Source organism: Crinia signifera, chromosome 12 (genome assembly GCF_055691185.1).
Source record: "Crinia signifera chromosome 12, ASM5569118v1, whole genome shotgun sequence".
Lineage (NCBI taxonomy): Eukaryota > Metazoa > Chordata > Amphibia > Anura > Myobatrachidae > Crinia > Crinia signifera.
Window position 1 is genome coordinate 2,412,273 of NC_139228.1, and position 23,798 is coordinate 2,436,070.

The window sequence follows — 23,798 nt, forward strand, 5'->3', positions numbered from 1 at the left end:
CATGCAGATATCAATCCAAACAGTCTTTTGAATCGGTTAGTATATTAACGTGACATGGTATCTAGACAGGTGCCGGACGGCTCCCCGACAGTCGGGATTCCGACAGTCATTACTCCGGCGTCTAAATCCCGACTGCTCCCTCGTGGGGGTCCACGACCCCCATAGAGGGAGAATAAAATAGGTGACGATCGCAGCTCGCCACCGTGCCCGCAAGGGGCTTCATTGCGCTCCCCACGCTGTGCAGTCGGGATTCCGATGTCTGACTAATGACTGTCGGAATCCCGACTGTCGGGCTACTATACCACACCCATCCAGACTCCGTCCCCACCTATGTGCACGCTGGAGTGGTTAGTATACTTGGGTCCCAGCATTAGGGTGAGGATCCAGCTCCCAGCCACCAGTGGAATACTCTGACCTCTGGTGCAGTCCCGACCGTTGCGGTCTTATCCGAGTGTATCCACTGGTCCTGTCTGCGTGCTGCCAATCTCAATCACCGTAGTCCTCTACGCTTTTCTCCGCCTCAGTAGATACTGAGCAGCTTCGTCAGGAGATATAAAATTGCTTTTGCGCTTTTTTATACCGGACTTTTCCGGCTGCGCATGCGCCCATTGTACCGGGTCAGGCCTCGTTTTAGAATTGACTTCCATTTTAGAATTTACTAGGCCTGGCCCGGTACGATGGGCGCATGCGCAGCCGGAAGAGTCCGTTATAAAGAGCGGAAATGCGCTATAGCAATTTTATACCTCCTGAGGAAGCCGCTGAGAAACACGTAGAGGACTACTGGGATTGAGATTGGCAGCAAGCAGACCGGACCAGTGGATACCCTCGGATAAGACCGCAACTATCAGGAATGCAACAGCTGTCAGAGTATTCCACTGGTGGCTGGGAGCCGGATCCTCACCCTAATGCTGGGACCCAAGTATACTAACCACTCCAGCGTGCACATAGGTGGGGACTGAGTCTGGATACCATGTTGTCATGTTAATACCAACATACTAAAAAAGAGTTTGGATTGATATCTGCATGCATGCACTAATCTTCTTAAAGGAAGAAGGGGAAACCGGAGTCTCTTATTCATTTAATATATGTTTAATAGTATTGTCTGCTTATTGCTAATATGTTTTAATTTAAATAATTTGATTATTTTGCACAGCGCTGTTTCAATTTGTTCTTTAATATAATACCTAGCTGTCACTAACAGTTGCTGCTGTTTTCCTGCAGGAAAGCTGGAGCACAAACTCTACGTGGACAACCTCCCAAGAGATACCACAAAGGTAGATTCCACACCATGACATTTGGTACACCCATATTCGTGTCTTCTCAAATAGATTCTTAATTTATTCTTGGTCACTCAGGAGACACAGGGCTGACACTGGGGAGTAAAGCGGGGCCCGGCACCAAACAGATTAAACGTTTTTCCTTCCGGGCAATCCGCCTCCACCCTGAGGCTGCCAGGAGTCAGAGCACCTTTTTATAATGGGGGTGCTGCTTTATGCAACCTAACTTTTATTTTATGTTTTTTTTTTTTTTTAATCTTGTTTTCTCCTTCATACTTCATGGCAGCCATTACATTGGGTTCATCCCTCTCTCTCTCCCAATTAGACAGGTAGTTTTTTTTCCCCTAGGATCCAACTCCTCCTCTTCCATATCCTATATAACTGAGCACCTCCCTCCTGACCATAGACTTTTTTTCCTGTCTCCTCTATCTGTAAACAGGTAGTTAGGTTACTGGTATAGGTGAAGCTATATGCGGTGACCTGGCAGCGGGGGGATGGCGGTGCCTTACCCTGAATATTAATCCGGGCCGGCGGCATGGATCTTTTTTCTGCTTTATAAATATTATGGGGATTGGCGGTGCCTTACCCTAAAGAAGACATGGCAGAACGGGTGAAACTTGCCCGGGTGTTCTGTGCGTAGGACTCACCCGAAATGTATGCCCAAGAAGCGGTTCTGGCTAGGGTGATAGTGGTGGTTGTCCGGAGCAGTGGGAGAGGCAGCATGTCTGGCGTGGTCACTGTTCCCGGCGTTTGTTTATAGCTGCACTGTACAGTAGCGCCGGAGGGAAGTGACGCGCATTTCTGGCGTGCTTGCATGCGGTCTGCGACAGCCGGGCCGCGTGCGTTCCAAATACCGGAAGTGCCTGGCCGGTGTAGCAGGCGCTGCTGTTATTCACAGTTGGACATTGGAAAAGCGCTGCACATCATGGAGGATGCCTCTCCCAAACCTAATGTACCGCTGCCCAGGTAAGTCCTCTGAGAACTGGTTCTTTACTTTCGCTGAGGTTAGGAAAAGTTAGTCTGTTCTCTCTTTTTAGTGTGCCTGTAATTGCCAAAAAGAAAACTTCTAAGAGTGGATAAAATTTGCCTGGCATGTGACAAATCATTTATTGGTGAAGATGTGTTGTGTAAAGATTGTCTTAAGAAGAAAGAGGCTGTTTCTGTATCTTCTCAAATATCTGAGCTTAGAGAATGGATGGAAAAGAACTTTGTGACTAAAAAGGAGTTTACTAGTAGTAAAAGGTCTAGGTCACAAACCAGCCTGGACAGAGATGATGATTGCGGGTCAGTGATTGCCGGTTCTGATAACGCCTCAGGTGGTTCCACTGCGGAGTCAGGGGAAGTCATCGAAGATGAGCGTTTATTTAATCTGGAGTTAGTGGAAGTGGTATTAAAAAACCTCTATAAGACTCTTAATTATAAGCAACCAGAGAAAACTGAGTTGGATACCTTATTTGAGGACAGATCAAAACAAGGCAGGTGCTTCCCTGTCCATAAAGTTGTTAAGGATATATTAACAAAGGAGTGGAGTAATGTGGACAAGCGAGTTGGTTCCTTTAAGAGGATTGATAGGATGTTTCCTATTGAGGATGAGGACTTTTTTAAATGGTGTGGCATCCCTAAGATAGATGCGTCTGTCTCCGACGTCACCACTCGCACAACCATACCATTGGAGGATGGTGCGTCCTTAAAGGACCCCATGGAGAAGAGAATAGAGAGTGCGTTAAAACGGTTACACATATCAACATCTGTGTCTATGAAGTCAGGAGTGGCCATAGCGTCCCTTTCTAGGGCATTAAGAATTTGGTGTGCCTCATTGCAAGACAGAACCTCACGTGACCAGATTAGCAAAAGTCTGGAGCAAATCCATTTGGCGATGGATTACGTCTGAGGCGTCATTAGATGTATTGGATTTTTCTGCCAAATCCCTGACATCGGGCGTAGTGGCCAGAAGGGCCCTGTTAAAATCGTGGGCGGCAGACTCAGAAGGTGCCTTTCTATTCGGAAGTAAACTCGATCAGATGATTCAGGGGATGTCGGGAGGCAAATCTGTGAGGTTGCCTCAGGATAAGAGAGGCAGATTTCCTTCTTATTCCAGTAGGCAGTCATACAGCCAAGCCAGATCATACAGGCCTGGTAGGCCGTTTTGTGACGGGTACACCTCAGGTACAACGCGTGCATTTTTTAGCCAGTCCATCAGGAAGAGAGGCAAAAGTTCAGACGCAAGTCGGCAGATGTCCCATGGAGCAGATCCCAGTAGCAGGAAGGCTCTTGGAGTTTGCTCATATCTGGGAACAAAGCATCAGGGACAAATGGGTTTTAGAGATAGTAACCGAAGGTTACCATTTAAAGTTTCTTTCGAGGCCAAGGTTGGCGAAATTTTTGAGTTCCAGAGCTCCTCTACTAGAAACAGAAAAAGCGGTCTTAAAGTTAAGCTTGCAAGCTCTGATCGACGCAAACGCAGTCGAAGAAGTCCCAGAAGTAGAAAAGGGGCTAGGATATTACTCCCGTTTGTTATAAGCAAAGTGTCCGGCAGCTTCAGAACTATCCTCGACTTGAGGAATCTGAACGACCGTTTAAGAAAAAAGAGGTTTCGGTACTTATGTAATATCTGGACTCCCGTTTTTCTTATGAGTCCGCGGGGCTCGCTGCGCTCGCCACACTATATAAAATCAACTCCATGCGTAGTTGGATAGTAGGGGTATGAAAAAATGGGGTGCATTTAACATGGGAGTCCAGATAATACATAAGTACCGAGGTTTCATATGGAAACAACCAAATCTATTTTGATGGGTATCAGAAAAAACGATTATCTAGTAGCAATCGATTTTTAAAGGATGCGTGTTTTCACATTCCCATTGCTCCAAGCGACCGAAAGTATCTGAGGTTCGCCATAAGAGAGGCATTTCCAGTTCACATGTCTGCCGTTCGGCCTTACTTCGTCCCCTCGAGTCTTCACAAAGGTTCTGGTGGTGTTAATAGAAAGATTAAGGAAACAGAAGATCATGATATGGGCGTATTTAGACGACATCTTAATAGCAGCTCATTCCAAAGAGGAAAGTATTGTCGCGAGAGATTACACCATCAAGTTTCTTCAAGACCACGGGTGGTTGGTCAATTGGGAGAAGTCGGCTCGTTCCTTCACAAAATATTAAATTCCTGGGCATCCTGGTAGATACGGTTTCATTTCAAATATCCCTTTCAGAAAGAAGGTGCGAGAAGATCCAGCAGTTGGTTACGCTCATTTGCGACAACCCACGTGTATCCCTAAGAACCGCGATGAGTCTGCTGGGGATGATAGCCTCCGTTGTGGATGTAACTCCCTGAGCAAGATGGAGGATGAGGCCGTTGCAATGGTTTCTTCTAAGGTTTTCCAGAAATCACACATCACTGGATCAGATAATAAAAATTCCAGGCGCAGTAAGAGAATCCCTGACGTGGTGGGGGGTACAAACTGCTGAAAGAAAGAAGATTGTCGCTAGAAAGTCCAAGGTTCGAAGTAATAACTAGATGCCAGCGCCACAGGTTGGGGGGCACATGGCTTGGGAATATCATGCCAAGGAAGGTGGTCACTTCAAGAGAAGGAGTTGTCGTCAAACCACAGAGAGCCGAGAGCAGTGTGGCAGGCGGTGAAATTCTTCGCAGAAGACATCAAAGGGTCTCATGTTCGCGTGTTTTCAGACAACGTCACGACTGTCTCTTATATCAACCGTCAAGGGGGAACACTAAGTCGGGTATTGATAGAAGAAGTAGAGAACATAATGTCATGGGCCGAAGCAAATCTCCAGTCTATATCAGCATTGCACATTCCAGGAGAGGAAAATCAAATTGCAGATTTCTTGAGTCGCAGTACATTAATTCCAGGCGAATGGGAACTAAAGCAATCAGTCTTCCAGCGGATAGTAGAGCATTTCGGCAGGCCAGAAATAGACCTCATGGCGTCCTCAGTTAACAAGAAAGTTCCTCAATTCTTCTCCAGGTACCCAACTCAGGGATCATGCAGTGTCGATGCCCTGTCTCAGAGGTGGGACTTTGCCCTGGCATATGTGTTCCCACCTTTCTCCCTTATCCACAGGGTACTGTGGAAAATCAGGACAGAAAGGTGTCAAGTAATAATAGTCCTGCCGTTCTGGCCCAGGAGGGCTTGGTTCCCCATGCTGGAGAGTATGATGGTGGCAGAGCCTTTGTTACTGCCAGTATCAGTGGATCTTCTGTCCCAGGGCCCAGTCAGATGTCAAGATCCTCAGAGGTTGTCGTTGACAGCGTGGAAATTGAGGCAACAATTAAGAGAAAAACATTTGTCGCCAGAGATAATTGAAATACTTCTTCAGGCTAGAAAAAAAGTTTCATCCGCTATTTACTACAGAGTCTGGAGAATATTTGCAAAGTGGTCCAAAGATAAATTTCAATTTCCCAAGGCGAACATGTCGCATTTACTGCAATTCCTTTGTGACGGCTTCAACAAGGGATTGGCAGTGCACATCTCAGCATCAAGTGTTTTGTTGGACCGAAAGCTTGCTGATCATAGTTTGATAAAAAGGTTTTGCCAGGCTATTAAGAGAATTTGTCCTAGAATAAGATCTATGGTTCCCCCAATGGGATCTTAATCTGGTCCTGAATGGACTCATGTCAGCACCATTTGAGCCATTAGATAGAGGAAGTCTCAAGTTTATGACATGGAAAGTAGCCTTCCTAGTGGCAATCACCTCGGCCAGAAGGGTTGGTGAACTTCAAGCTCTGCGTATACAAGATCAGTATCTGAAAATATTTCCAGACAGAGTGGTCCTAAGGACCAAACATTCATTTTTACCAAAAGTAATATCTTTTCGTTTAAATCAAGAAATTATATTACCTTGTTTCTATCCGAATCCGTCAAGTAAGAAGGAAGAGAATTTACACACCTTAGACGTGGTTAGAGCCATCAATTTATTTGGACAGGCCTGCAGCTTTCAGACAGTCAGAGAATTTGTTTGTGATTCCGCAGGTTGCGAAGAAAGTATTCGTTCCGGCAAAACAAACAATTTCGAGATGGCTTAAAGAAGTTATTTCCTTTTCCTACAGAAAAGTAGGGCGTCCAGTGCCTGAGGGTATTAAAGCACACTCAACAAGGGCAATGTCGGTCTCATGGGCGAGAGAGGCGAATGTGTCAGCCAGAGAGATATGCCAAGCAGCCACTTGGTCCTCACTACACACGTTTTCCAAGCATTACGCCTTGGATGTGGCGGAAGTGCGGTTTGGAGGTGAAGTCCTGAGACAAGCGTTGGCTTGAGGTATTGTATAACCCTCCCTACTGCTTTGGTACATCCCAATGTAATGGCTGCCATGAAGTATGAAGGAGAAAGCAAGGATTATACTCACGATAATTCCTTTTCTTCGGAATACTTCATGCCAGCCTATATTTTTTAGCCCTCCCTGTTTCTGTTATTTTTCCTAGGATCTGGGCAGAGACATTCAAAAGACTATGGTCAGGAGGGAGGTGCTCAGTTATATAGGATATGGAAGAGGAGGAGTTGGATCCTAGGGGAAAAAAACTACCTGTCTAATTGGGAGAGAGAGAGGTATGAACCCAATGTAATGGCTGCCATGAAGTATTCCGAAGAAAAGGTATTATCGTGAGTATAATCCTTGCTTTTATGCTAGGTGGCAGTGCTGTCATCTGCACCACCCCCAGCAGTCCGTGGTATCGCCCGTGACCCAGATGGTTATAGCACCCCCCCACGCTCGATCTGCCATGGGTGAGTTCATTGTCTACCTCCGTTCAGAGCCGACAGCAGACATTGCAGGGTAAGTCAGTCAAAAGGAAAGCTTTACACAGTGGGGGTTCCACGTTGCAGTCCTTATGTACTTACGATTCAGATTCTGAGCCAGACAATTAAGACACTGGTTCTGTTTCTTCCGAAGTAGAGGTCTCTTTGGCAGCAGAGGAAGCTCCGTCGCAAATTGTCGTGGAGGCTTTAGTTAAGGCGGTGGGGGAAGTGTGGACTTTGGAGGACATCGATCCACCTCCCCAGTCCAAGGGCCCTAATTTTAAATGAAAGAAAAGGGTGGTTACCTTTTTTCCCCGATCTGGGGATTTGGAGGACAAGCTTTCAAAAGCTTGGAAGACTCCAAACCGCAAGTTCAGTTGTCTAAGGCATCTGTCCTCTCCAAGCGGAGGATAGGGGTAAGTGGGGGAATGCTCCTCCTGTTGATGCCCATGTGGCTAGACTTGTTTGGACTTGTACTCTCCCTATTCCAAATACGGCATCACTTAAGGACTTAGCCGATAGGAAGATGGACAATTTTCTTAAGCTATTTCAGACCGGCTCTCATCTGCATGGGTGTCGAAGGCTTTGGGCAGAGGCCCTCTCAACAGGACTTTCCACCGGCACTCCTAGGGAAGATTTATTGGCTTTAGTGTCTAATATCCAGCAGGCTTCCCTGTATTTGGGTGAGGCCTCTATTGATGCAGGTACTCTGGCCTCACGAGTTTCCGTCTTGGTGATTGCAGCCAGGCCTGGAAAACTGATGCTGGTTCCAAAGCGCCTTTGGAGGCGCTTCCTTATGAGGGATCTGTTCTTTTTGGTTCAGAACTATATAAAATAGTGGAGACACTGGTGGCCTTAAAGACTGCTTTTCTACTGTCCATTCCTGATCCTTGGTCTCGCCGTTCTACCTTTCAGTCCTTTCTAATCTAGGGCAGTGGTTCCCAACCCTGGTCCTCAAGTACCCCCAACAGTGCACGTTTTCCAGGTCACCCGGCAGGTGCACTCATTATTCAGGCACATTTGAAAAGATCCACAGGTGAAGCTAATTATAGCACTTGTGATTCTGTGTGGAAACCTGCAAAGCATGCACTGTTGGGGGTACTTGAGGACCAGGGTTGGGAACTACTGATCTAGGGCACGGGTAGAGTTCACCCTTTCTTCAGGCCCCACTTTCAGGTCGCCAGGCCCTCCAAGCCAAAGTTTAAACAGCCTTGGGCAACCAGACACCCAGACTCTAAGCCCACTCAGACAAGTCCTTAGCATGATTGGGCCGGCCGCACCCTGGGTAGGAGGCCATCTGTTGGTATTTGCGGACGTGTAGTGGAAATCAACAAGAGGTGCTGGATGTGGTTTTGTGGGGTTATGCTCTAATGTTTCGTCATTGACCACCCCGCTCCTATTTTTCCACAAATTTTTCCTCATGACTCAGAAAAAGCCAGAGCCTTAGAATTGGCCGTCCATCAGCTCCTGACATTTGGAGTCATAATGCCGGTGCCCCCACCACAGTAGTGGACTGGTTTCTATGCCAGCCTGTTCTTGGTGCGGAAGTCAAACGGCACCTACCGTCCCATATTTAATATAAAATGCCTCAAAAAGTTCCTATGTATTCCCCGGTTTTGGATGAAAACCCTGCGATCGATTGTTCTCGCATTGGAACCGTGGGCTTTCATGGCTTCCCTGGACGTCCAGGATGCCTATTATCAGAAATTCCTAAAGTTTCCAGTGCAGGGATGACACTTTCAGTATCTAGCACTACCGTTTGGACTCTTCACTGCTCCCTGTGTGTTTTAAAATGGAAAGCAGACTTCGTAGAAAGGGTATCTGTATCATGTCGTACCTGGGTGACTTGCTGATTATGGCTGTCAGCAGAGGGTGGATTATCAATTGACCCAAGTCCTCCACGGTACCCATGCATTCCATGATTCATCTGGGGGCTCAACTGGACACTCTCAGGCAGCGGATATTTCTTCCTGCGTCCGACATTTTATTTCTCAAAGGCGGTTGTCTGCGCATGCATGAAGGTCTTGGGGTCGTTGGTGTCAACCTTCTACATGGCAGAGTATGCCCAATTCCATTCCCGTCCTTTGCAGAAGGAGATTCTGAGCAAGTGGTCGGGATGTCACGCCAGACTTCGGTCACAGCTGATTGTCCTGTCCCCAGAGGTACATCTCTCTCTGTCTTGGTGGCTTCTGGACTGGAACCTCAAGGCAAGGTGGCCGTTCCGGGTTCGGCAATGGACCCTCCTTAGCCTGGTTGCCAGCCTTCGGGGGTCACTTGTCAGCGGTCCTTTTTGTGGGCCTTTGGAGTCCCAACAACTACCCATGAACATATTGTAGTAGAGGGCTCTCTTTTGGCAGAACACTGGCTCAAGGGTCTTCCGGGTCCAGTCTGACAACATGACAGTAGTTGCTTATATCAATCACCAGGGCGGCACTCGCAGACCTACCGCATATTCCGGTAAGCGGAGAAGAGGACTTCTGCTTGATCTGTGATATTCAACCTGATAATTGGGAGGCGTGTTTCCTGAGCGGTCAGACCCTTCATGCAGGCGAGTGGGCTCTTCACCCACAGGTATTCTAGTGCTAGTCCATCGTTCCTCTGTGCAGGTCCTGGGATCTGGGAGCTTGCATAGTGGATGCATTGTCGGTCCCTTAGCCCTTTGTTCTAATGTATGCATTCCCTCCAGTTCCACTGCTTCCTTAGGTGATCCGCAAGCTAAAGGGTGCATGATGATCCTTGTGGCTCCAGACTGACCGAGGAGGGTACTTTGATCTTCAGGCCTTGTCTGTAGAGCCTCCAGTACTTTTACCTCTATGCCTGGACCTCAGTCACGTCTGGCTTTGATGGAGTGGCTGTTGAGACTGCCCTGTTAGGAGCCCAGGGGGTTTAATTCTAGAGTCATCCGTTCCATGCTCCGGGCACGTAAACCTTCTTCCATTGGTGCGTATTATCGAATCTCGAGGGCTTACTATTCTTTGTGTGCTGAGCGGATGTTTAATCACAAAAAATTCTGCTTGTCCCGGATCTTATCCTTTCTTTAGAAGGGGTTATAAGCCGGTTTGCAGCGTTCTTCCTCGGCAGTCCAGATTTCGGCCTTATCCATCCTGTCCAGGAGGAAGCTTGCCTTTTTACCAGACATGCAAATGTTTCTGTAGGGAGTCCTGCACATCCAGCCACCTTTTGTTCCACTGGTGGCTTCGTGGGATCTTTCCCTAGTTCTCAGGGTTCTGCAGACTCCTCCCTTTGAGCCTCTGCTTTCAGTGGACTTAGTGGCTCACTTTGAAAGCTATTTTTCTGTTGGCCGTTGCTTCGGCCAGGAGAGTCTCGGACCTGTCGACCCTTGCCGACCGTTCCCTGTTTTTGATCTTTCACCCAGGTAGGGTGGTCCTCATGACCAGATCAGGTAATTTTCCTAAGGTAGTGTCTAGATTCCACGTGAACCAAGTAATTGTGGTCCTGGACTTTCGTGTGTCCGGAGTCTCTGTGGAGCAGTCTTCACTGGATGTGGACCATGCTCTTCATATCTTTTGTCCTATACGGTTTTTCACAAGCGTGGTTGGCCTGCGACTAAGCCGACCATATCCTGCTGGCTTTATTCTGTCAATCGGCAGGCATACTTGGACTCCTCTCTCCCAGTTCATGCTCACTCCACTAGGTCCATGGGTGCTTTGTGGGCTGTTCGGGGTGGTGCGACAGCAGAGCAGATGTGTAGTGGCAACCTGGTCGTCCACCAATACCTTTTTTGCATTTTTACGCTTTTGCTTCCCAATACTCAGCCTTTAGGGCGGAGTGTGCGTAATGCCGATCAGGCGCGTCCCTACCCTTACAGTGTTGCTTTAGGACGTCCCAGCATCAGCTCTGTGTCCTCTGGGTACCGAAGAATAAAGGGAGATTTGTCTTTCTTTTTAAATCTTTCTTCGGGGAATTCAGGAGACACAGGGATCCCTCCCTGTCGCGCCTGCTTTAGTTTGGCATTTGCTGTTTATTTGTATTGTAGTCCCTTTGTTGTATGGACTAGAATGTTGGTCTCCAATGTTTTGGAGCTGTTTGATTGTGTTTCTCCTCTTTGTTCCTTCCTGTCTCCTGCCTTGGGCTTGCTGAGGAAAGCCCAAGGCAGCCTCAGGGTGGAGGTGGGGCTTGGAAGGGGGAGGAGTCTAGGCTGCCCGGGTGGGAAAAGGCTTAACTCATTTGGTGCCAGGCTGCTCAAACTCCTACACCCAGCGTCAACCCTGTGTCTCCTGAGTACCTCAAAGAAAGAGATTTAACAGGTAAGATATACATCTCCCTATATGTTCTATACATGCAATTGTTTTTATTTGGCCCCCAGTATTCAGGCCTCTTCCTCCTGACCCATGATCTTTTGCTCTTACTTTGGTGATAGTGGATGGCTGACAGCGTCGTGACCTCACAATTGTTAACTTCTGATTTCAGGAAGAGCTTTTACTTCTGTTTGGCAGCTGCAATCCCCTGTCTGCGTGGAGACCACAGAACAGTGAGAAATGGTAATGGCATTTAATGCTCTAATAAGTGACTTTGTATAACACCCACACACCTGTATAACCACATAGATTACTGAGCCAGCACTGCAGCCAGGTAGTCTGGTAATATGTAAATCTGTATAGCCAACCAGTATACAGGGCTACTGCTGCAGCTAGGCATTCTGGGTAATATACACCTGTATAATCTGTGTACAGTTATTTACATAATGCACTCATTCTGCATCACTTCACAGGTAATACTGTACTGATCACATCAGTCCCTGTACCAGTGGAACTTACATTACATTATTTGGTTGAATCTATCTATGCCTTATTTTACACTCATATTGGTTTATTTTCTGTTCTACTACTCTTGTATGTTTTCAACTTAGTGTTGCTGTTGTGGATGTGGATTCCTCCAAGGATGTAATCCAGGCACTGAAACATCTTAATGGGACAATGTTTAAAGGGTCCCGTCTAACTGTAGCGTCCATGTTTAACGAGCTGGATGGAATGACGCAAAGCAAAACGGAGGCTGAGCTTCCTCCGCTGCCGGTAATCAGATATCCTCTGCTGTTCTCCTTGGGGCAGGGTCACCTCCCTAATGGTCTAACTGTCATTGCAGGCTCTGGAGCTTGTGCCGCCTCTGGAAGATGGTGAATGCGGTAAGTAAGATTCGCGCAGATATATTATGGGTCACTTTCTATGCAGCTTTGTGTAACAGTGTGTGGCTTGCAGAAGATCCAGATAGTTAAATCAAATTGACTGAGCTACTAATATTACCTGTGTTCAAGCATACATATCCATTAAAACCTGCACTGTAATGGCACAGTTGGTAAACTGTCTCCATCCCACAACATTGTCGGTCTTCCTGCGTCAGACTTGGAGTTGGTTCCTACCCTCTGGACCCCTCTGGTCACAGTTTATATTATGTGCCTGAAAGATCTCTGGAACATGTATGAATTCTCTTCTTGGAGTTTTTAACAGTTCCATTTGGCGTATGTACCAAAAGCGATTCTGAATTGGAGGAAGGCGGCCAGGTTCTCCGAGTCGGATTTGGACATAGCGGGCTAAATGTTATAGGGTGTGAGAATCAGAAAGTATGAGATTTTATGAGCGTTTCCCCCCTTTTTTTTTTTTTCCTTCACGGTTCGCTGTACTTTGTGGCTGCGAGCCCGGCATTCGGCCCCTGAATACAAAAGCACTCGGGAGGTGGGCGCTTCATCACCCGCCAGAGGAGGACAGTTATGGGGCTGGCAGTCTAGACCCCAACGCCCGAGAAGCCATCCGCATGACTGTCTTCCTCACACTTGGGGACCGTTTTCCTACATGCTCTAAGTCTTTGCCAGGAAGCTCTTCTGCTAATCAATGCTCTGGTACTCCTCCTCAATGCATTGATGGCAGCTTGTCATGTCTGAGGGTGCTTTGTATGAAGATATGGACCACGAGGAAAGCCTCTTGCATTCTACAACACAAAAATCCTGTTTTTATGGCTGCTCCAGCAGATGATGCAAGGAAAGAATACATTTATTAACGTTTATGTACATAGCATAGTTTATATTCCGTTGCACTTTACAATGGGAAATGTCCTCCGGCATAGTAGGCACCTCCTGTAGTGTATCTTGCACTTAGTGAACTGGGAACCTGTATTGTTAATGGTCAGTTTGTTTTGGTGCAGTGGTTAGCATTGAACTTGGAAACAGAGGCCATGAGTGTGATCCCAAGTAGCGTTTTCACATTTTGGGATTCTTCCAGTAGTTCTGGTTTCCTTCGTAAATCTCCCATTTGTTAAATGCGGTGTAAACTGTTCCTTGGTGTGTGTGGTTGTTGGGGAATTTAGACTGTAGGCTCCAGTGTTCGGCTCTCAGATCATTCCGTTTTGCAAAATAGTTCTGGTGCATTGGATGAGAGTAGCAGGTATGACGGGTGTGATATTAATGCAGAGCAAGGTGGCACTTGGGCACTATGCCTGCTGAAAAGTATAATGTGGTTATGTATAAGATAGGGGAAGACCATTGTGTACATTGTGATGCCTCTGCTCCTGATGTTTAGGCTTGGTCAACGTGCAAATGTCCATCATAAGGTGCAGTATAGCTCCTCCATACGGGTGCCTGCTGCAATCTTCCCAGACTACCCTTGGCTTATTTGCTGTTATTTAGAAGCCTATTGGGACTGGGAAGATGCTGGGGGAGGGTATCGGCCAGCACCTGTAGGGCAGCTGCTTCCTACACCCATCTGTGACAAGAAGCTGAGGATTGAGACAAGCCCTGACGCTGTCCTGCCCCCATGGCATCATCCCAGCTTGGGAGGCAGCTTCCGCGGTGATAGTGATGACGGGTGGCTGTAGGCCTGTGTGTGTGTATATTGAGTATTTACTGATATTGGGGGCACAGAGTTGCCCTTTAGAAGGTTACAGGGCCCTAGATGTGTATCACTGTGTTATGTTGAATTCTTCAAATGAATCTAAATAAATGCTGATCAGGGCTTTTCCCTCTATGTGCCTTCAGTATGTACATGCTTGCTGTATTTTATAAAAGGCTTTTCTGTACTGTATCATGGGTTCTATCGGAGAAAGAAGTTTCATATTGTTATTATAATGATTATAAACATAAACTGGAACCTTATAAAGCCATTAATGGACAGCTGTCTGTGGTGTCTCCAGGAGATGGGCCAGCCGGCTGCAGAACCACCAGGAGCTCCCCCGTAATTCCTGCCGAGATGAGGTACACAGATAATATAATAATTAGCCGCGAATTCCATTGCATTTTACAATTGGAAATGGTGATAAAACAAACTGACACAGACATCCATAGAGGACGGAAGGCCCTGCTCGCAAGCTTACAGTCTATAGATTATATAGGGAGAACAGACCTGTGATAGAAAGGGTCTCACTGATTTCACCTCAGTGCGCAGAGCGATGTTCATGAGGCTGCAGCCGATTGGCTCACTAACAGCGCGTACAGTATGTCTGTCTGATCTGGGAATGGGACACAACAGCACCACCTACTGGATGCAAGAAGTAATGCTTTTCTATGTGATATTTGGGCATGGATCATAGGGTTGACAGTGTCTAGGTCAACCATGAATGGCCAACAGGCACAAGGTCGACATGCGGTAAGTGGACATTACCAAAAGGTTGACATCAAGTTTTTTTGGTGTCAATGTCGGCTTGGACCCCCCAATTAGTGTAAACCGTATACTCACATTGTGTCTTGCTGCGCTCAGCACACTTTACCCTTCCCAGTCATAATCTACAGGAATCGTAACGCATGAGAATTTCCAAAGAAAGAAAAAAAGAAACCTGCAAAAAACTTTTCTCTTTCGGGGTTTCATGGTCACCACAGGGTAACATAACACCGGGGTTGTAGGCGGATCCAGAGGACTGGGCACCAACCAGCTAAGCTTTCAGGATTCCCAGAATGCACAGCTCCTCTCCGCTATAACCCCGCCTCCAAGTTCAGCTCCTTAATTTTGTCAACCAGTAGGAAGCGGAAAGTCATGGACACAATGGTACACACTCTCAGACAGGAGGAGAGCACTCTGGATACACCTACCCCCGATGGTAACTCTGTGGCTCCCATGAACCTCGAAGAAAGAATCAACCGAAGGTAAGTTGATCAAAACTCTCGTTTTCAGTTGACAATTGCCATGCTGACGTATTGCAAGTGTCAACATTTTGTCCATGTTGTGCCTGTGGGACCATTCGTCGTTGACTGACGGACTTACGACCGATCATACGGATAATGTGATATTTCGGGGTAGGTTATCCAGTCTTTATAGCAACCAATCATACCGTATACCTAATTTATCCAGAACAATCTATTATAATTGTATATGTACAAATGGTATCTTGGTATTGCAGTGTTATAGGAAGATAGAATATGATGGCAGCTAAGAGCCTCTCGGCCCATCTGTTCTGCCCACGTACATTCCCACGCCTACTAACTGTGGTTACTGTGTATTTGTGTTATGTGGGAGGATACCGGAGTGCCCAGCGGAACCGCATGTAAGGTAGAGGAAAACGTACAAACGACACATGATTAGGGTAATAGCGGCAATGTTGTCATTTTCCTTTGCCCCCTGGAGGGTGGAGGGATCCTCTCAAATGATATTGTATGATAAATGACTTCCTGTATACTGACGGGCAGGCAATGTTGTGTTACGTAGTGGAGCTTTCCTCATCAGCATGCTGACAGACTGCTATAGCGACTTGAGCTGGCTGGAAGACCTTGTAAATCTGAGCGGAGAACTGGCACTGCTCGTCACCAGTGTGTATCCGGGTATTTCCTACTTCTGGGGCATGATCACGAGTAAGGTGAGCACCTGACCCTGGTATTACAGGTCACTAAGCGTCACAGGGATCTGATGTCTGGTCAGTCATCGGTTTTATGCCTTCACAGGAAACGTGCGCCACTTTGATTGATCTCTGCAACAGCATGGCACAGGCAGAACCACAGCTGCCCTACCTGAGGAAGGGGGACGCTCATAGAGGTCTGCGGTGCTTGGCGCGGGTCACGTTCCCAGGAGAGGAAGGGACATGGTCCAGGTGGGTGATCTATTCACAGGATCCCAAGCAGCATGGATTTCCTGGTCGGATATCAATACTATTATAATAGATAAAGGAGGGACCGTAGACGTAGCATGTATAGACTTGAGTAAGGCATTTCACTGTCCCATGTCTCAGGCTGATAAACCTAGGGAACATGGGATTGGATTGTACAATAGTTGAATAGATAAGAACCTGGTTGCAGGATAGAGTTAGGCAATTGTAAGTGGAGTGCAGTGACGAGGTACCCCTACCCCAGGGACCTGCTAACTAACAGTGTGTATGGGGCTTTACAATTCCAGATATTGGCAAGTGCAGGGCTAGTGTAACTGGTTAAATCTGCTATTTTATATAAAGATATTAAATGTTTGCTGCCACACAGGTGTTGGGTGAATGACGTGGTTTCTGACCATGCAGTCGTGTTCTTCGTGGATTATGGCCTGACTGATGTTTTGCCAGTGGAAACCCTGAAGCCTCTTAATGAAGCCCGGTATTGGCACATCCCTCCCGTGGCTCGGCCCTTCCTCTCACTCCAAGGTGGGAGTCTGTTCTTATACCCATTGATCTTCCTTCCATTCCCAGATGTGTGATGCTTCCCCCTGTTTATCTCTACAGGGCTGGACACCTCTGACCTGTCCGGAAGCATTGTCAAAGGCAGAATCTGCGGCAGTTGCTCAAGACAGGTGATTATAAGTGTAGTATCAGGGTGGTTACCTTTATTCTGCAACTCTCCCCGTCCATAGGACGAACCCCCTGTACCAGCAATGCCAATGATCACATAGCTGACCATGTTTTCTGCTGTGTTTTTGAAGTCTTAAACGTGAAAAAGTTGCAGCCTGTGTCTCTTACCCCATTACATCTGTCTGTTCTCTATCATCCAGCGACACATCCTTCAGTTCCGTGCATTCATCCAGGAAGATTAGCTGGTGACGTTCATTGGGAAGACTCCTGTTCTGTGGATGATTAACTCCCCTTGTTCTTTGGTTGATGCCGTTATGTATAACTCATATTTACCTTGCGTTGGAGTATTGATATTGTGTTTATATCTGGAAAGCTGTTTATTTTTGTCCATTCCCCCTCTGCAATGTGTAGGGCGTCCATGATGAAGTGACCATAATAAATTTATTTTTGTTTGTTTGATAAAGGAATAAAATGATTTGGAAATGCTGCCGGCCCTTCAGGATTCCTTCTCCTTCCACATTTACAGAACACATATACACTGGTTATAGGAGATCATTATTACACTACACTTACACTAAATATGCAGAATGTGTCTGGGAGTTTAATGAGGCAAATGCTATCAATTTATTTTTAATTTTATAATTTAAGGCAAAAACTGCTCCTTGGCTCTATTAGAGTGTGTGTGTGTGGGGGGGGGGGGGGTTGGGGGGATTCCATGTCCGTCCGATGGAGTGTTGCTATGTTTGGCTGTGCTCATTTTATACTATAAATACTTCGCCTAAGTCAGGGGTTCCTAATCTTTTTTGGATCACGGCACCCTAGAGTATCAGAATTCTTCCACGGCACCCATAGGTGTAGAAAAATAAATATAAAATGAAGTCGATTGTGTTTATATGTGATTCCTAGGTTCAGTTATGTTGGAATGGGCATGCCTTGCCGCTGTCTGTACACATATGATTGGCGGCCACCAGCACTAGTTTTGGACGAAAATTATTTGAATTGGTTTTTGACCACTGTGGCACCCCTGCAAGAGCCTCCTAACACCCCAGGGAGCCACGACACACCGTTTGGGAACCACTGGCCTAAGTGTTACTTACCATCACCACAAGGGGGCAGATTGCTCAGCGACGGCTCTGACCCTTCCCCTGGGGGTTTGGACATAATGCCTACCGAGGGTATACGGTCGACATTGGAAAGGTCAACATGCGTTAGGTCGATGGGGTCATTAGTTCAACATGGGGCTTTTCACACTACTTTTGTGCCGACAGGCGGTATTTCATGCCCTACCATCCAATAGCACATGGCGTGAGTATAGAAGAGTGCCAGAAGCATGGCGAGCACAGTGCGGTGCACCGTTACGGTGTCCATGTCGCGTGTGTCAACATTCGGGACCAAAAAAGTGAAAAACCCATGTCGCTCTTTTGACCAAATGAACCTTTGAGTGTGTACACCTAAGGTTGATTTAATGATCTGAGTTAGCACAGATTACACCCATGTCTGAGAGCGGTTTAATCTGTCGCTAGCCCATGAGAGCATTTACTGCCGGCTCTGATGTTACTGCATAGGAATACACAGGACAGGAGGCCATTCACACAGCCTAACCGGTGGTCTGGACAGTCTGCCCCGCGCTGCCAGCTGCTGATATCCGTACATGGACTGTGGGAAATGTCTGCGCTCCCCTCTTCCTTCCTGGTGGTCCTCCTTGCTGCTACAGTACCTACTGTAAGCCTGGTCTCAGCCCAGTTACTTCCAGCCTAGGATTAGTATTAGCCAGCTCTATTATCTGTGGCTGCCGTGCACCCTTAGGGTCTCCATCCTCTACAGCCAAAGAGCAAGCCCTGGATTGCTTCCTCCTACCAGTGCCGTGCTTCTCCTCCAGTAGCTACCAGGAGAGAGCGCCCCGGCTTCTCTGCGCCAGCTTGCTCTCACACTGGTCATGCGCTGCTCCTTCCTCCTTGCATGTAGTTATGTTCTTGGGAACATCAGCTGACTCTCCTGTATCTTCTATGGCTACCTGCAGGCTACCATTCTGTTCCAACATTCACTGCATCCAGGATATTTTGTTCTACTGGATGTGACAGGTGTCATCTTGATACCACTCCTGTGGGGCTACTGCGCTCTGCTTCAGTATTCAGCTGCCGGCTCCATTATCCCCTATTGAGACTTGTGCTTTGCTCCTGTTTACTACAGCATCAGCACCTGCTAGCAGTGTACACTAACGCTGCGTTTTTTTCAGTCCACCACAAGAGGGCGTCAGCGGTACAGCTGCTGCTTTCTCCTTTCCCTGAATGTTTTCTACTGGGATACCTAGAGCCGGGGTTTTTCTTCTTTGCCAATTTTTCTGCGACATAAGCTCTGCCCTCCAGTGTCCAGAGGAGCCTTCTGCATAGCACTACGGTCAGCAGTGCAGCAATCCCTTACCTGCTTGCAAGAGGAGCTTCCTACAACTGGGAACACATGTGTGGGACCATGGGTATGGACACCGCTGTTTGGTCATATTGCTTTCCTTCGATGCCAAAGAGCCGAATGCCCTGATCAAGGTCCAGGAATTCTGCCATCGAACAATCACCTTATTTAATCTGTACCTTATCCTTTGACAAAAGTAATCCTGACCAAAGGAACACAAGACCACCACAGGAGACCCTACATTCTAATTCTGCCACCAAAAAATGGTGACACTGGTACAGTACTGCGTATATACATTGCTGGCCTTTTCACCCATTTACTTAGATGAGACCATGGCCAAACTATGACCACCAGCTATTGTGAAACTACAAGTCCCATCATGCCTTGCTGCAGTTTTGCTATTAGGGAATGCTAAAACTATGGCAAGGCATGCTGGGATGTGTAGTTTCACAACAGTTGGAGGGCTACTGTTTGGCCATGTCTGACTTAAATTGTGTCTGCTGTATGCATTAAGAAAACCATCCAGAGCCTGTTCGCAGACAAAATACTCCTTTTTGTCTCAGATCCAGCCCATACCCTACCCCACCTACACGACACCCTAGACTCCTTCAGTAAAGCATCCTATTACAAACTTAATACCACAAAGACTGATGCCCTCCCCATTAACTTAGCCAGCTCACTTCCGATATTATCTACCAAGTTTCCCTACAATTGGCAAAAGATATCCATTAAATACCTAGGCATTAATATCCCAGCTGATACCAAGAAAGACTTTGACGTAAACTAACCTCCTCTTCTTCAGTCCTTAACCACCCTCTCAAAATCTTGGCTCGCGTTTGATATTTCATGGCTAGGCCGCATGGCTGCATTTAAAATGTCTCTACTACCCAAGTTAATGTACTTATTCCGCACGATTCCATATATCTTTCCAAAAAAAGAGCTGACCACCCTACGTTGCCTTTAAAACACTCCCCCATCTGATACCCAATCGACATCTTTCTCCCTGGTACTCCTCGGTAATAACAAAACTAGGTGACATTTTGGATGGCCTCCGTGTAGCATCCTTCTCACATCTCCAACAAAAATTTAAGCTACCCAGTTCTGAGCTCTACCACGATCTCCAGATATCCCACTGGTGGAACAGTATCCCCTGTCGAGCCAGCCTTCCACACACTTCAACCCCACTAATCTATATCTGCCTTAACCAACAGCACTCTAGCGGGGACTTTACATTTTGGTATAAAACCCTTTTAAACTTACTAGACACCCTGAAATCAAAAGCCCAAGAAAAATGGGAAACTGACCTTGACATAAAGCTCTCAGAAGCCCAATGGAGAAATATCTTCAACTCTTCTCATAATGTCACGGTGTTTAAACCACACCGAAATGCATATAAAACTGATCCATAGTCTCTACCTGACCCCTTACAGGTTAAACACCGTCTGGCCCTCGTGCTCTAAACTATGCTGGAGACAATGTGGGGAAACTGGCCACATTTTCTGGTCCTGCCCTATCATCATATGTACACTTCCACCTATGTCTACACTCCATGTGTTTCACGTATCAGAATTTGCTATATTATACTTCCGTGTTTTTTTATTTTTCTAATGGTTTCTCTGCCAAACCGTATGTATATTTTCTTCTTTCTGTACCCCCTCCCTTTTAAAAATTTGTCGAAAAAAATAACCATTTCAATAAAAATATTGATGTTAAAAAAAAAAAAATCCATAGGATTCTCGATAAGGACAACAATGTAGGAGGGACTACAGCTGCTCGGTAACTGGCACCTGATGGTTTAGTCGGGACTGTTCAATGTGTCGGGCATTCTCATTAAACCTTAGATCATGGGACAGTTACCGCTAGACGTGCGTACTACCCACTTAACCATTTATGTTCTGTTGCCACCGCCCTGATCTCTGAATGCCTGCCAATGCTGCAACTCCCCACCCTCTGCAACCACTGCTCGGCTGTCGGACTTCCAACTTTACCATCCTCCTCCAAGACCATTGCCCACAATCATGCTGGTTTGTTATGTTCTAGAATACATACAGATAGTGGTAGATGCTCAATTAGTTCGGTAGCATTTCCCAGGTGCATGTTCTAGAATAGTGTTGGACATTGGAAGCCCGCTAAGGAAGGATGATTGGGCTTCCGCCATCAAAGCTTACGGTGTGATGGTATTGAATCATTGCATCACGTATTAGATGGAGGAAGAAACTATTTTTCTGCTGATCTTATCAGAATTAATTTTCTTACTGTGCATTCGCCTCAAGGGAGGACTTGGATGCAGTGTGATTGCCAGTCAGCGGGTGCCGCTTTGTACGCAGGCAGCAGATTTGTTAAGGTGTGTCAGTACAAATCTCAGAACCCACAACATTTGCGTGTTCCTGTAGATCTGCTGTGTATCGGGATCGCAGGCCCTGCTGCAATGGCAATCATGCCTGATTGGAGGTACTAGCGTTTCCAGCGAAAGGAAATGGGATTTGTGCCGTGAGTCTTGAGATGGAATTATTTTTCCTTCACAGATGACCTTCTGGATGGGCTGCTTCATTAATAAGTAACTAAAATCATTCTCCCGTACAGCTGCTGTGGACAGAAGCGTCTCACCATAGCAACGCCATAGGTGTCTCCACTGACTTAGCATTATTGGCCCGATTCAGTAATGGGTGCAAAAATCCCGATCAGGTGACAATTGTGCATGTTCAGTGACTGAGTGCGGCGGTTGGTGAAAGGATGCGATTGTGTCATGGCAACTGGACGTTTATGGGGTGTGGTCAAAAGGAGTAAAACAACTGCATTATGCAATATTAAGTCCCCTATTTTATTATGACCCACTTAGTGCACACACTCATCCTTTTCCAAATATACCCCCCTACACCCCATCTCTTATAAACATGTCACATAATGCTGAATAACAGCCATTTACATCGCCGTCCCTAAGCCAAAATAGCATTGAAACAGCCCCATTATGTGACATTAAAGCGCTAAGCATCATCGGCATATTTGGAAAAGGATCCGTGTGTGCACTAAGTGGGTCATCGTCGAAACGGGGCCATAATATTGCATAATGGAGTTGTTTTAATGCTATTTTGGCTTAGGGCAGGCAAATAAAATGGGTGTCTTTCCATAGGAGGCAGTCGTCATTCTGTATGGCGTTACATATGCCAGATAATGGTGGTAACGCTGCTGTCAGGGCAATGTGCTGCACACTATACAGTGTCTGACCCAGTAGTCTCTATCAGAGCAGTGTTATAGATGAATGGTAGTACAGTGTAATGTGTGAGAAGAGGGTAGGTCAGGAACAGAGATCCCCAGCTGCAGTGACCATATGGGAGTCTCTGGCTGATGATGATGGGGATGCTAGTGTCGGGATACGGGCGCTGTGCTGCATCAGTGGAAGACAGCAGGGGATGTGTGACATTAGGATACTGGCGTTTGTATCTAACCATTGGTGGGGGGGGGGGGGGATATAATTAAGCATTACTGTATACCAGGAAGCATGCAGGCCACATCTGTGCTGCAGGTACAGTATGGCAGGTCCAAGTAGAGTGAGAGGTTTGTACAATGCATTCTATTGAGACCCTGGCATATTCACCAGGAGCATGGACTGCACAGAGCTACATTACCACTCCCCGTGTCACCTGTGTTACAGTATGTCATTCACACAGCGAGAGACATGGTAATCCCCTGCCGGGCCCCTGTACCGCAGCCTAGTCACCAGGAGCATGGACTGCACAGAGCTGTGTTACTACCCCCTGTGTTACAGTATGTCATGCACACAGTGAGAGACATGGTAATCCCCTGCCGGGTCCCTGTACCGCAGCCTAGTCACCAGGAGCATGGACTGCACAGAGCTGCGTTACTACCCCCTGTGTTACAGTATGTCATGCACACAGCGAGAGACATGGTAATCCCCGGCCGGGCCTAGTCACCAGGAGCATGGACTGCACAGAGCTGCGTTACCATCCCCTGTGTTACAGCGAGAGACATGGTAATTCCCTGCCGGGCCTAGTCACCAGGAGCATGGACTGCACAGAGCTGCGTTACCAGCCCCTGTGTCCCCCGTGTCACCTGTGTTACAGTAAGACAGACATAATGCATAGTCCATGGAGACACCTCTAAGCTTCTGCGGTGAGACGCTTTCCTCCCCAGCAGCTGTAGGGAGAGATGATTATAGTTACTTATTAATGAAGCAGCCCATCCAGAAGGTCGTCTGTGAAGGAGAAATGTCTCCTCTCACGCCAGAAATCCTATTACCTCTTCTTGGAAACACTGGTACCCCCAAACAGACCTGATGACCGCCGTTGCTGGAAATGACCCATCACATGCTGCACACGGCAGCACGTGTACTGAGCACATGTACCTGATCATATCTGCTATCACCTCAGCAGGAAGCTATTCATCTTCTGGGCAGCTATGAATATTCATGGGCCTTCCTCACTAATTAATCATGGACGTTTTTTTGTCATATTATTGGTAGCAATAATTCATTCCATGCTGCTTACAGTGGTCAGAATGTCCAGCTGCTGGAAGTGGCGAACCTGGGTGATCCTATCCTGATTCACCTCCCTTCTCTGTCTCTACAGATGACCTCCTCTTCTCCCCTACCCTGGTGGTTCCTCCGGACTCTCTTCTTAGCCTTTTTGGCCTCTACTGCCACTGC

The 23,798-nt window shown here is 47.0% G+C and overlaps 1 protein-coding gene across 3 annotated transcripts in view; it reads left to right on the top strand.

The window, feature by feature from the left end:
* Positions 1 to 23,798, top strand: part of CHRNB2 (cholinergic receptor nicotinic beta 2 subunit) — a 79,504-nt gene that overhangs the window by 8,918 nt on the left and 46,788 nt on the right. For 2 of the 3 annotated variants that reach the window (XM_083166978.1, XM_083166977.1), the window contains 4 exons: positions 1,222 to 1,274; positions 11,456 to 11,526; positions 11,895 to 12,057; positions 12,128 to 12,167. In XM_083166978.1, the coding sequence (XP_083023104.1) occupies positions 1,222 to 1,274; positions 11,456 to 11,526; positions 11,895 to 12,057; positions 12,128 to 12,167 (327 nt within the window). The remainder of the gene's footprint in view (positions 1 to 1,221; positions 1,275 to 11,455; positions 11,527 to 11,894; positions 12,058 to 12,127; positions 12,168 to 23,798) is intronic. The other variant, XM_083166979.1, reaches the window with a different exon arrangement.